Genomic DNA, 13,579 nt, shown 5'->3' with positions numbered 1-13,579 from the left:
AAATGACTGCTTAAACACAGAGCCCAGACTTGCAGGAGAGCTACCCAACACCTCCCTTCAGCCAGTCAAAGGCACGTCTGGCGAAAATGCTTCCAGTACTGGTAAAGGATGGGAGATCTAAAGTTTCGTCTACCACCTTGAATAGAAAATATTTTCCCATTTAAGTAAGAGGTGAATTTAACTGCTCCCTACAAATCAAGTGAGCAAGAAGTAATGTGAATCTCTGCTGGGAGGCAGCAGAACAAAACCAGAGTTCAGGGGCAGGTACCCACACAGGCTGTGGATGCTGCGATGGGGAGCCAACAGGTTTTACAGTGCTGCTGGCCGCGAGGGACCCGCAGCTAGCCATGGAAACAGAGGGCTAGTTGGCTCAAGGAGTTGGCTCAAGGAATTTAGGTCTCAGTGTCCTGGCTGAAGCTGCAGTTCAATCTAGTTCATGTGGAGGCGGTTCCTCCAGATTTAGCCTTCAGAATCAACTGAAAGTTAGCCTTGAACTCTCCCATAATTGCTGACTTCCGGAGTAAACACGATCCCTGTCTTTTTCAGGCACTGTTGTGTTCGGTTTTAGTAACCTCGATCCTCTGAGCAGCTGCGTTATTCAATTATTTGGCACGCCTACGATATGTCAGTAGGGGATTACTAGGGATGGCTTTGTCATCGATGCGTCATTTTAGAATGGAAAGCCTAGTAAATGCCTGCGGTGCTCATCTCCTGCCTCTCTTCTTCCGTGGCCAACAAAACATCTTCATTTTCTAAGAGGGCTCAGGTTAATGGGTGACAGATAGAGAACTGTTGAAGCGGTGTCATTTGGGATATTGCTAAACAACCATGATTTCTATAATCTTGTTCAGGGACATAAAAATTTAGCGAGTGGAGAACCCTGAGCCAAATGAGTCATTATTGATTCTGGGCTAGAGATGCTTCAGAATGGATGGCGGAGAGGTTAAGCCATTATTAACTAACACTGACACTCCAACAGCAAGCAAAGTTACAATGCGGGGTGTTCAGCGTGCCGTGTCAAATACAGCTGAACACTCTCAATTGAGTCATTACACCGTCTTCTACAGAGTTTTACTTAGAAGGAGAAATGGGCAGTGGAGTCAGATATTTCTCAGATACAATCCTATATTTGTAGCAAAATCACAGAAAATCTTTTCTCCCTGCCCTGAAACAGCATACAGAAGACATACAGAGAATTTTCTGTTTACAGCTTTATAGGTTTTTCCTTAGTGACCCTCAGGACCACATTCTCAATGGCATCATGTCCTTTTCTCCTGCTCCTGTATGATTTTCACTGCTTTCAGCTCTTTGCACTGTGTGGTTTCACTTAGTTCTTTTTCAGAAGCAACAACACCTGTGTCAGTATGTGATGGGAGGCACCCTTTGCTTCCCTTATTTGACTTCCATAAAGAAATTTAATGGCTTTCCCATACAGAAATTCAATTTTTACAATCAGCACTATGATAAACTTAATGTGACTCTTTACAACACAGCAAATAAAGTTCTCTAAGAGAGCAAAGGAAGTTCTCTGCAGACAAAGCACTAAGGTAGGAAATAACATGTTGAGAGTAATGTGGTAGAAAATAACAGACAAGGGGAAACATAAATAAAAATTAATAAGAAAAAAAGAAATTGAAACGTGTGCCTGAAATCAGTACCAAGGTGCATAGGAAACATAGAAGACAATCAGATACTAAAGTTCCAAGCAGAGTCAGAGTATCATGGTGGCCTTTCTTGGAAATTATGCATTTATAAACACGTATTACATTCTGCGGTGACCCCAAGCCCAAATCCTGGCTGCACTGAGGCTGGATGGAGGCTGCCAGTGGAAGGAGGCACAGAGGTTCCTTCCAAAAAATTATGAATTCCTGCTTTCCTGAAATGCAACCTCCTAACCCCAAGCCTATTGTTGTGACATCCCACATGCACCACACAACAGAGGGTGCACTGGTGTCTTAAGCAACCTCACCTCAGCAACGCTGAATAACAGGGCATCAATTCTGACAGCTCTCCTGCGGGTAATGTGTGTGTTCGCACTAGCGTGCACGCTTGCATGCACATGGCTTTGTCCCTCCCAAGCCAGAACGTGGCACTTACTGGCCTGTAGTGTATTCTTCTAATACCATCTTGGCTGCGTCCCAAAAGGAAGGATGGAAGGAAACTCAGACCATAATGGGATTGCACAGTGGGGGAGAATGACCTGCCTTCTAGCAAGCAGAGTAAGCAGCGCCCACTTGGCGTGTGTGAAGGTGTGTCATGACACACATCCCACCAGGCTGCCTCTGTACAACATCAGGAACTGGCTGGAATGAAATAAACCTTTCCCTGAGGGACAGAATGCTTCAGACAACCAAGGGATGCACTTGGAAATCCTTTACCGGTATGTACTTGTTATTTAGTTGGCTTTGTTCCCTGCAGTACGCCGTTCAGAGTTAAAAGACATCAGTGACTTAAAGCTACAAATCTGCTTAGAGGAAGGGAAGGAGGTTAGTGTAGACAGGAGGGCTTCTGAATGGTTTAAACTGCAAATTCTTATATCCAATCCACCTCCCTTCAGAAACCTTAAGAAAAACTAGTTTAACATAAAACGATGCATGTCACCTAGGACTCAGTGGTGCAGAAATGAAAAGGCCACTTCGATTTAGCTGGAGAGGAAATGTGAGGGGTAGTGCCATGAGCGAATAAAACCCTTCGATCCTGACATCAATCTCTTAATTAGGAAGCTGTCAGGAAGACGCAGTTTTGTTAACCCATGTCTATCTGGACAGAGCTATTGCTCTGAACAAGTAAATTCACCACAGATTATACCATTTTAGTTTGTTGCATTTTTCAGTGAATTATTCATCAGCATAAACTATGCTACAAATTACCCCATCCCTCACGAAACTCTGTCTTCAGCAGCAAGCAGAGTTGCTCCCTTTGAATACGTATTCCAGCTCTACAGTGAGTCGTGCTTCTCTTCAGACTAGCTTGAGTCCTCTGCGTTTCCACCTCATACAGTTTATATACTGTACTAGGACAGAAACACTGTGCTTCTTTCTGAAACAGCACCCCCACTGTGCCTTCGCTCCACACATTAAAAATGTATATATTTTTAGGATGAGATTCTCTGCCCCAAAAGACACCCCGTTTGGAATTTCAGCAGGTACGTTTCATTTGCTGAAGAAATATGCATGGCACTTTTTTCCCTACAGTCTAATTACACAAAATGCTTAGGAATTAGATATTTGCCTAGGTAGTATAAAGGTATGTACCTTCATTTATTTTATTTAAATCTTGAAATAGAAGAAAAAACAAATATTTGACCTTCGCCTGATAAAATACTTGAAATTTTGTTAATTACGTACGGCATATAGACTTCTTCTAAAATACTTGTATCAGAAGTAAAAGTCTGCTCAAGAACTACTTTGTGGCAAAACTCTTGAGTAAGAATGATTTGCAGTTAAAAACTCAAAGAAAGCTCTCCTCTCTGCTTGTGGTTTCCTACCTCTCCCTCAAAGTTTCCAAGCCCTGGAAGGCCTTCGTTCTATTTCTGCACCCATGTCTTCATTTCTGCTATAAAACCTAAACAAAAACCTCAGGTAAGGAGGCTGTTATTAAAACACCAATATGTAACTTGGATAAACACACATTACTCCCAACTATTTATCGCTCTGCTTGAATGCTTACCTCTGGTTTGGATATGGAACTACAGCAGGAGCCCCAAGACATGGAGGCTTTTCGTTGTCTTTCCCATTGGACAGTGCAGCTACATTGGACCTAAGAGGCAGAAAAATAAGAGTTAAGGTATTTGGCGTGCTAGCCCATGCTTACATTAATTGTACATTTTCATGCGCATGGTTGATAAAGGGCACACAGAGTTGCTCATCGCGAGGCAAGCCTCACTGGAGGGAGGTTATACAGCTGAGTTAAGGTAGATGGGGAAAAAACTCATCCTTGCTGTTGGGGCTCACATCAAGGGTTGAAATGTGCCTGGCTCCCAGGTCTATGTTCTGGCTGGAGAAACCCTGAATCTGCCCCACTACAGGCATCCTACACTTTTATTTCTTTTCCAGACATCACATCTATTGCTGGAATTTAATGGGATAGGCAGGAAGGACACAGGATTACTGAGAGCACACGTGGAGCAACCAGTAAGAGGGAAGCTCTTGGGCATCCTGTCCTAATATAGAAAGAGAGAAGTGGGCAGATGGGGAGTTAACAGAGAATCATAGACTCATAGAATCACCAGGTTGGAAAAGACCTCTTGGATCATCAAGTCCAACCATTCCTATCTGCCACTAAACATGCACCTAGATGCTGGAACACAGGGGCAGAATGTTTGTTGGGAGATAAATTGACAACAAAATCAGGAGCTTTCAAACAAATAGACTAGAAATCCCAGTCCCTTCATATGCACATGTGACTATCGTTTCGGTTACGTGTCATGAGGCTACTTTGCCTTCTGTTCCAGGTACTATGAAACACGGTCCACACAGGGCGTAGACCAATGGGCATTTCTGCCCTTGCAGATGAGGGCCTGATTTTTCTCTTATCTAACAGGGTGACTCCCAGGGAGGTCAGTGGTGATGGAGCAGCATAAAAGCAGATGCTGAAGGCTTTTCTTCTTGGAGTGTTTTCCAGAAATCTAGAAGGATTCTGGCACAGTGGAGAGATTGAAGTTTAAGGTTCATCCAGGCAAGAACAAGCCTTCCTGCTTACTGGAACACCTGACTTGGAAATGACATATATGCTGAACTGGGAGCAAAGTCCTGTAATAAATAACCGTGCTTCAGCCATTTCCTCCTTTGTGCAGTGGGAAACTGGCACTCGGTGAGGGATCTCTTAATGGCACCAGTATCAGTTTCATCTTTCTTTTCCTCCTTACTCCAACGCTTATGAAAAAGAGGGGCTTAAGCTGCAGAAGCCAGGTAGTGAAGATTTCTTCTGGAGAGGTAATTTCCCATCCCGTAGGGTGCAGTTGGGTTTACAGGGCTTCATTACTTTGGAAAGAGAAGCAATGGAGAGAGACAGGCGTTGTCAGAGAGTGGCCATTCAAGCAGGTGGGGGGCTGGCTTCTTATGACTTAGCTGAGAATGCGCATTTTAAATGTTGAAACTGTGTGTCCTGGGATGATATGGATCTCCTCTTACATGTCCATTCTTGGCTGCTGTCACAGACTGGATCCAGAGCTAGCTATACCTTTGGTGTGACGCAATATGGCTGTCTTTTCCAACCTAACAATTCTATGATTCATCCCCTTCTCAAAATTAATACTCAGATCCGGTTCTTGAGTCCTGAATAACAACATAAGGACTTCACCATAACAATAACCAATTGTGGAAGACAGAAGTTCCTTCTTGAGAGAGTGTAAGAAAACAACATGAAAAACCCAAAGCACCCAGAAAGAGTGCATTGAACGTTGCATTGCTATATTTTCATAGATATTGTGCTACAAAATTGAGAATTGTCTTAGTTAGAGACGAGATCTGGAGGTTGCTGGAGTGTCACGGGAAGAATCAATTCTTAATATAGTCAACAAGTGTTATGTTGGGGACACAGCACTTGCACTTTCTCCATAACCTTTTGTTATGAAGTGTGACATTCCAATTCTCTTCTTGTTATCGATACGTGAAAATTGTACTTTGAATTCCTGCTTTAAAATTCCTGTATTAGCATTGGACTTCTACATCAGCAGTCTGTCATCTCTTGACGTTTCTCTTTAGTTTTCACTTTGGGATGACAATACATTTTGTAATTTTGATAATTAGTTATTTTCAGCATATCTTATGATGACTTAAGTCATTAGAAACCCTTTTCAATCCATGATACTGTATATCCCTTTGTAACCATGAATTGGGCTCAAAGATCTTGTAGCTGGTCAAGTGATTCCCAGTTTCCATTCTGCTACCCTAATAGCACCTTAACCGTTATGGTTAGGACACTGGTGCAACCCACAACCGTGACATTGTCTTGCATAGACTAGAGAGTGTCTGTCTGGCATTGTCTGAGCTGCTCCTTCCACTTAGAATGAGATTTTTTTATGCACCCATCAGTTTTAAATGAGACCATGACTTATGGAAGCTATGTATGCCTTCCTAAATAACATAAATAAAAACAATTAGGCAGCTACAGGAAGGCAAATGATAAAATGAGCCCTGATTCTCTCACTGCAACGTTTTCTTCTAACACTGAAGTTTATTAAAACAAGAGGGAGAAAATAGTGGTACCCCCAGACTTCACCTTGAGGTTTTTTTTAATGGTAACCTTAATTTTTCAAGAGCGTGAATTTCCAAAAATGAAGCGGTGACTTGAAACACTATTCTGATAATCCAGCTGCAAATTTCTAAACCTCAGACACTTGTGTAGCTCCACCACAACACTAACATAAATCATAAAATGATTTAAAATATTCAGTCAGAAAAGTAATGAAATCTGGGTACCTCTCAAAAAGATGTACCATGAGGATTACACATATTTTTTCAGCAAATTACAATATTTTTTCAGCAAATTACGGAATTGTAAATCATCATAAGAAATTTTAAACATAAAATTTTAAAGCCTTCGCATATGGCAGAAGGAGAAATCTCAAGCATTTCAGTGAAATTATTGATGATGTATAGAGTCACAGAATCATAGAATGGTGTGGGTTGGAAGAGATGTAAGGATCATCCAGTTCCAACCCCCCTGCCATGAGCAGGGACACCTCCCACTGGCTCAGGCTGCCCAAGGCCCATCCAACACCTTGAATATCCTCCAGGGAGGGGGCAGCCACAGCTTCCCTGGGCAACCTGGGCCAGGGCCTCACCACCCTCATCAGGAAGAAATTTTTCTTTATATCTAGTCTTAATCCGCCCCTCTCCAGTTTATACCCATTGCAGCTAGTTCTATCACCACAAGCCTTTGTGAACAGTGCCTCCCCAGCTTTCTTGGAGCCCCTTCAGGTACTGGAAGGTCGCTCTAAGGTCTCCTCAGAGCCTTCTCTTCTCCAGGCTGAACAACCCCAACTCTCTCAGCCTGTCCTCATACAGGAGGTACTCCAGCCCTTGGATCAGCCCTGTGGCCTCCTCTACCCGTTCCAACAGCTCCATCTCCTTCTTATGTTGAGGATTCCAGATCTGGACACAATACTCCAGATGAGGTCTCACAAGAGCAGAGCAGAGGGGCAGAATCCCTTTCCTTGCCCTGCTGGCCACACTGCTTTGGATGCAGCCCAGGACACACTTGGCCTTCTGCGCTGTGAGCGCACATCGGCAGCTCATGTTGAGCTTCTAATTGACCAGCACCCCCAGAAGGGGGTGCAGGTGGTGCAATATGTCCTCATTGAGCACAAGTTGTAAAATCTGTTTGAGGTAAAGTGCCATGGAAGCATCACTGATGATAGATCACAGAAAGGTAAAAACAGAATTACTTTTTGGCCCAGGGTTAGCATTTTATGGAGCATTCTGTTTAGTGCAAGCGTTTCATTCCTATCAAGTTCGAGCTGAGCCTTTTCTTTGGGTGTGCTGGAGCAATGGATTGAGGGAAAGATCCTTTAGAGAAATGGAGGGAGCAGAATGGATCATCGAGCTGTGAGAAGTTTGTGAATTTATGGCTGTGGAGACCTCGGCTAATAACTGGTGTCTGCTGCACACAGCAGCTCCTGAATCACAGGTTACTCATCAGCCTTAATATGCAGGTATCTCTCCTGCTTGTAGGAAGAGATAACAGGGAAAAAACGTCTGGAACTCTGGAAACATTTCAAGGGAACCTTCCAGGGTTTTTGCCTGTGGTTTCCCCCACACAGTAAAAGGCATACAGCAGCTTTCAAGCTGTGGCAAGACTGGGAGCCACCAAACCACACCTAGTCCTGGAATCATTCCCAGAATCCAGCTGCAGTAGCCTATGGGACAGGAAGCAGCTTCTGAAGATTTGGTCCCTTGGTTGTTCCAAGGATCACAGCCTAAATAGCATCATCCCTTAATCTGGTGTAGATTCCTGGCCACCAGTCTTTTCACTACTATGTTCTTGATGGTGAGCTCCTAATTTTATTGTTGTTCCTTCCTATTCCTTGTTTTCCTGCTCACATCTTCATCGCAGCCGCTCCCATTCCAGCCAAGAAAGCTGTACTCCAGATCTGAGTTTCTATCTGGTGGTGGGTTCAAGGTGTGAGAATCTGAGGGAAATGAGTGTCTTAGAATATGAATTCCACCCGTGTCACTGGGCTAGCTGTGTCACTGGGAACCCAGCTGCTGGGTCAGTGGACCAGCCAAAGGTAACTCTGTTGTGCATTGGATTACATTGCATTGTGGGAACTTTTTATTTGGGAGCCAAACTTGAAGTTTAGCCAGTAAGTGTGCGTAGTATTTGATTGAGGGAGCTATTCGGTATGAAAATGTGCACAGTGACTTCTTCAGTGTTGAGAGCATCTCCTGGGTTATGTGGTAGAACTTGGAGCAGACCATCACCCCAGTTCTGCAGATCTTTGCTTTAGGTAGATGATTTTGTTGTTTCTACATTGGGTGTAGCTCGTGATCATTTCTTTTGCTTTGATAAAATCTGTAAACATAATTATTCTAGGGCATCTGGCTGTTATTTTTACAAGGAAACATCTCCACCCCACTGTCCTGATCTAAGCCTGAGCTCTTTTCTGGCCTAATGTCATGTTCTTCTTGGCACTGCAGGTTACATACAGTGATCTGAAACATAATGATGGTTTTCAGAAAGGTAAGTCTTATTATTTGCTGTGATTTAATGACTAGCCAGAGGCCCAAACATCATGGTCCATCTCAGAAAGAAACTAGCAACAAGTATCACCCAGTATCAACAAGGTACAAAATAATACCGATCTGGACTAGAGATGCTGAGGTGTCTTGCCAAGCCTGGCTGTGCTCATGCTGAGCTGGTGACCTCTGTACAAGGCGTGGCACTGAATCTACGCAGATGACCTCTAGAGTTCTACCCAACACCAATGCAAGCTGTTAGTCTGCAATGTTCTTCATAACCATGTGCAATGTTTAAGATGCTTTACACTACAGTTGTTTGGTTTTAAATGTATGGAAGCCCATATAGTATGTTGAGAGGAAAAAAATATTTTTTCAGCAAAAAACTTGAAACTTTGGCAGTAAATGCTACAGTATGCAACAAAAGTTGTATACGACAAGGCGGTCAGCTGGAAAGCTGGTTCCTCGGCAGCTGTAAGTATGAACTACCTATCGAAGACCTCACCTACAGCTTTGTTCCCTCTTCATTCCAGCCAGTAGAGTAAAGCTTTCTATTTGAATCTGGATTAGTGCCTGGAACAAGAGAAGCTATTCCTGAGGGCTTGGAGTTGGAGACTATAACCAGGACAGTGGTGCAGGTGACACCAAGATGGTTCTCATTCCCAGGAACGGGCAGCCATAGCTCACACCTTTACTCCAGCAACAGCAGAGCAGTTCTGCTTGCTTGCTCTGCAGAGAGGCAGGATGATGCCACCACACCTCTGCAAATGTGACGAGGGAAGCTGGGCTGAATGAAGAATGCTTTTTTTTTCCTGATGAGAGATCATGGATGGACTCACTTTTCTAACTGATTTCTGCTATAGCAGGACGAATATATATCTAAACACTCTTGCAACAGAGCCCTTTTCATTTCCAAGCATCTAATCTGTACATTTACTAATCTGTACATTGACTAGCCTCTGGCTAGTCAATAAATCACATTCTTTCTTCCTGGTAGTGTCTACATTTTCAAGCATCTTTTCTGAAAGAATAACATAACTAATGTGAGGCTGCCAAGGCACTTCAGCATTCATTGTGCCCCTTAGAATCATAGAATCACAGAATAGTTTGGGTTGGAAGGGACCTTAAAGCCCATCCAGTTCCACCCCTCTGCCACAGGCAGGGACACCTCCCACTGGCTGCCCAAGGCCCATCCAACCCGGCCTTGAACACCTCCAGGGATGGGGCAGCCACCACTTCCCCGGGCAACCTGGGCCAGGGCAGCACCACTCTTGTGGTGAAGAAATTCCTCCTTATGTCTAGTCTAAATCTGCCCCTCTCCAGTTTATACTCATTGTCCTTCATCCTATTACTCCAAGCCTTTGTGAACAGCCCCTCTCCAGCTTTCCTGTAGCCCCTTCAGGTACTGGAAGGTCGCTATAATATCTCCTCGGAGCCTTGCCAGTCTCTAGGAGGTAGTGGAACTCAGTAATTGCTGTCCTTGTAAAAGGTGTTGCCTCATTCCCTCTTATGAGACAGTTGACCTTGATGACTTGTCCAAAGTCATGTCGCAGGTCAGCTCTGGAGCTGAGAGTAGAACTCAGAGGTCCCAATAATGTAACTGTTAGACTGTACCACCTGTGAGCAATACAAACTTATTCAGTTAAAAACTGCTAAAGAAATCAAATCACTAAAAAGTTAAGACCAATAGGTCAAATTTGATCTTTCAGACATCATGTTTGTCACTGTACTTGATGATAGCTTTTCTTCTCCCCAGGGTGATCATGTGTGGCTGGACACTCAACCAAACAGGGAATTTAATGTCCCTATTGGGGCAGTCGTGAAAGATTCTGACTCGGGACGGATCTTGCTGGAGGACGATGAAGGCAAGGTGGGCTATGCTATAACTTTCTGTAAAAGATGAATATAAAAGTACAAAGTACAAAAGAATGGCTCTATTGCATCAGATCAAAGTCCCATCTAGCCAAACGGTGTGACTTTGATAACATCTGATAGGATATACTGAAAGAAAGAATAGAAAAGTAAAGCAAGTAAAAGGTGATACCCTAGTATCCCCAGGTCCCAGCACTACAAAGATTTAGAGCTTCCTGAGATAGAATTTCTATCTACGTGGTTAAGAAAAGAAAATGGACATACTCCATTCCCTAAATTTTGTGGAGGCTTAGATAGAATCATGATCCCACTGAAGTCAGTTGGGGTTTCATCCCTACCTCATACATTGCTGTGGCTGTGATGACCTGACAGAGCTGCACTTTGAATAATGCTAAATTTGATGATGTCCAGAACTCACCTGAATGGCTTCACCCAGTATTTTGAAATCATCTGGTCCTGGGGAGCAGCAAACCAGTTAATTTCTGTAGTTCAGTCGACTGTTAATTAGAATATGCTGGTTTGAGCATGGATTATACTGAAGCTCACTCTGGTCTAACATGGCTCTCCTTTGTTTGCTTCTGAGCAATGGCATAACACATTAAAGCTGATACCTTGCCTTTTTCAGGAGCACTGGATCACGGCTCGGAACATGCACATGGTGCGCCTGATGCACCCCACCTCTGTCCAAGGAGTGGAAGACATGATCCGCCTTGGGGATCTCCATGAAGCAGGCATGGTGCACAACCTACTTATCCGCCACCAGGAGCACAAAATCTATGTGAGTGCCAAGGTCACCAGGCAGAGTAGTTTCAGCAATGCCCTCTCCTACACACAGAGCAGAGCGACCTGCAAGCCTTTCACACTTGGGGCTCTCTGCTTCCTTTACTGACTGAGGGTGCCAAGGAGACACAACATGGTTTTTCTCTTCTTCAATGGCTCGAAGTCCAGAGGGAGATCCTTGACAAGTGATGTCCCTCAGGGGTCCGTACTGGGACCGGTGCTGTTTAATATCTTCATCAATGATATTGACAGTGAGATTGAGTGCACCCTCAGCAAGTTTGCAGAGGACACCAAGCTGAGTGATGTAGTTGCCACACCAGAAGGATGGGATGTCATCCAGAGCGACCTGGACAGGCTGGAGAAGTGGGGCTGTGTGAACCTCATGAGGTTCAACAAGGCCAAGTGCAAGGTCCTCCACCAGGGTGAGGGCAATCCCTGATTTCAGTATAGGATGGGGCAATAATGTGATTGAGAGCAGCCCTGCAGAGAAGGTCTTGGAGGTGCTGGTTGATGAGAAGTTCAGTATGAGCTGTCAATGTGTGCTCACAGCGCAGAAGGCCAACCGTGTCCTGGGCTGCATCAAAAGAAGTGTGGCCAGCAGGTCAAGGGAGGGTATTCTGCCCCTCTATTCCTTTCTTGTGAGACCTCATCTGGAGTATTGTGTCCAGATCTGGAATCCTCAACTTAAGAAAGAGATGGAGCTGTTGGAACGGGTCCAGAGGAGGCTACAGGGCTGATCCAAGGGCTGGAGCACCTCCCGTACGAGGACAGGCTGAGAGAGTTGAGGTTGTTCAGCCTGGAGAGGAGAAGGCTCCAAGGAGACCTTGCAGTGACCTTCCAGTACCTGGAGGGGCTCCAAGAAAGCTGGAGAGGGACTGTTCATAAAGGCTTGTAGTGATAGAATTAGGTGCAATGGGTATAAACTGGAGAGGGGCAGATTAAGACTAGATATAAAGAAGAATTTCTTCCTGATGAGGGTGGTGAGGCCCTGGCCCAGGTTGCCCAGGGAAGCTGTGGCTGCCCCATCCCTGGAGGTGTTCGAGGCCAGGCTGGATGGGCCTTGGGCAGCCTGATCCAGTGGGAGGTGTCCCTGTCCACGGCAGGGGGTTGGAACTGGATGATCTTTATGGTCTCTTCCAACCGAAACTGTTCTATGATTCTATGATACTCTGGCTGTGAAGAAGAGAGCAGTCTCTGAAATCCCAGGGATACACGTAGGTAGTGACCCTGCTTACTTTCTCTCCGAGCGATCATTTTCCACCAGTGAGTCGCAGTGAACTAAATCCAGCGCATGTCACAGCTTAGCGCTGCTATTACCTGCAACTGTGTTACAGGATCAGTCAAACTGCTTGCACTGACAGGATTTGGATTGTCCTCCAGTCCAAGTCAACGTTTACTCAGTTTTGATGTGATAAAATAGATAAAGAATAAGTTTGGATATTTAGGACACCTTTCCTTTGTTTCTTGTCCATTACAGGTTTTATCTGTGACTGAGCAATTCGGCATTTTGAGTTTCTTTGTTCCTTAGTTCCCAGTTTATAACATATTCAGGTTTTTCCATGCTTTGCCTCCCATGTTGTATACGCTGCAGGAGAGGAGCTGCCTCTTACACCACAGATGTGGTGATGTTTAGTGTAAACAAGGACTAATTTTATAGCTTCTGCAATTAGAACTCCAAGATGTATGTATAGACCTGTTATATTAGACCAGTCTGTCTTTGCCTTATGGTGAAACACTTGAACAATATTTTTGCCTTGCATTTCCACAGCCTTCAACTGCCTCTTTCATTTCAATGGTGCTGATGTTTACCAATGTTATGAAATGACTGTGTCAATAACACAAGCATTACTTTGCCCATTAGCAAAGTTCAGCTACAGCTGCACTAGTACACAAAAACAGCTTAATAAACCACTACAAGACAGCCTATGATAACACATAAAAATGCCAGGTCAAATTGGACTTTCTTGTGGTTTAGCCTGAGACAGTGAACTGAGCTGTGATTTGGAAAGGAGGTTATAGCCAGGTTCTTCCTTTTGCAAAACCCTCCATATCCTGAGATATCTGATATTAGCCTATAACAAGGAATCATAGAATCATTGAATAGTTTGAGTAGGAAGGGATCTTAAAGATCATCCATTTCCAACTCCTGCCATGGGCATGGCTATCTCCCACTGGATCAGGCTGCCCAAAGGCCCATCCAACCTGGCCTCAAACACCTCCAGGGATGGGGCAGCCACAGCTTCCCT

The 13,579-nt window shown here is 44.3% G+C and overlaps 1 protein-coding gene across 7 annotated transcripts in view; it reads left to right on the top strand.

Moving 5' to 3' along the window:
* The first annotated feature begins 1,587 nt into the window (after positions 1 to 1,587).
* Positions 1,588 to 13,579, top strand: part of MYO7B (myosin VIIB) — a 58,094-nt gene continuing 46,102 nt past the window's right edge. The window contains exons 1-4 of one of the 7 annotated variants that reach the window (XM_054074127.1): positions 1,588 to 2,380; positions 8,643 to 8,685; positions 10,438 to 10,551; positions 11,179 to 11,331. In XM_054074127.1, coding sequence (XP_053930102.1) covers positions 8,668 to 8,685; positions 10,438 to 10,551; positions 11,179 to 11,331 — 285 coding nt within the window. In that variant the 5' untranslated portion in view covers positions 1,588 to 2,380; positions 8,643 to 8,667. Of the gene's footprint in view, positions 2,381 to 4,727; positions 4,935 to 8,642; positions 8,686 to 9,223; positions 9,320 to 10,437; positions 10,552 to 11,178; positions 11,332 to 13,579 lie in introns of those variants that run through there. The other 6 variants (XM_054074131.1, XM_054074128.1, XM_054074126.1 and 3 more) reach the window with 6 other exon arrangements.

The sequence above is a fragment of the Cuculus canorus genome, chromosome 9, assembly GCF_017976375.1.
Source record: "Cuculus canorus isolate bCucCan1 chromosome 9, bCucCan1.pri, whole genome shotgun sequence".
NCBI lineage: Eukaryota > Metazoa > Chordata > Aves > Cuculiformes > Cuculidae > Cuculus > Cuculus canorus.
Note: the sequence above shows the minus strand (reverse complement) of the source record. Positions and strands in the feature narration are given on the sequence as shown.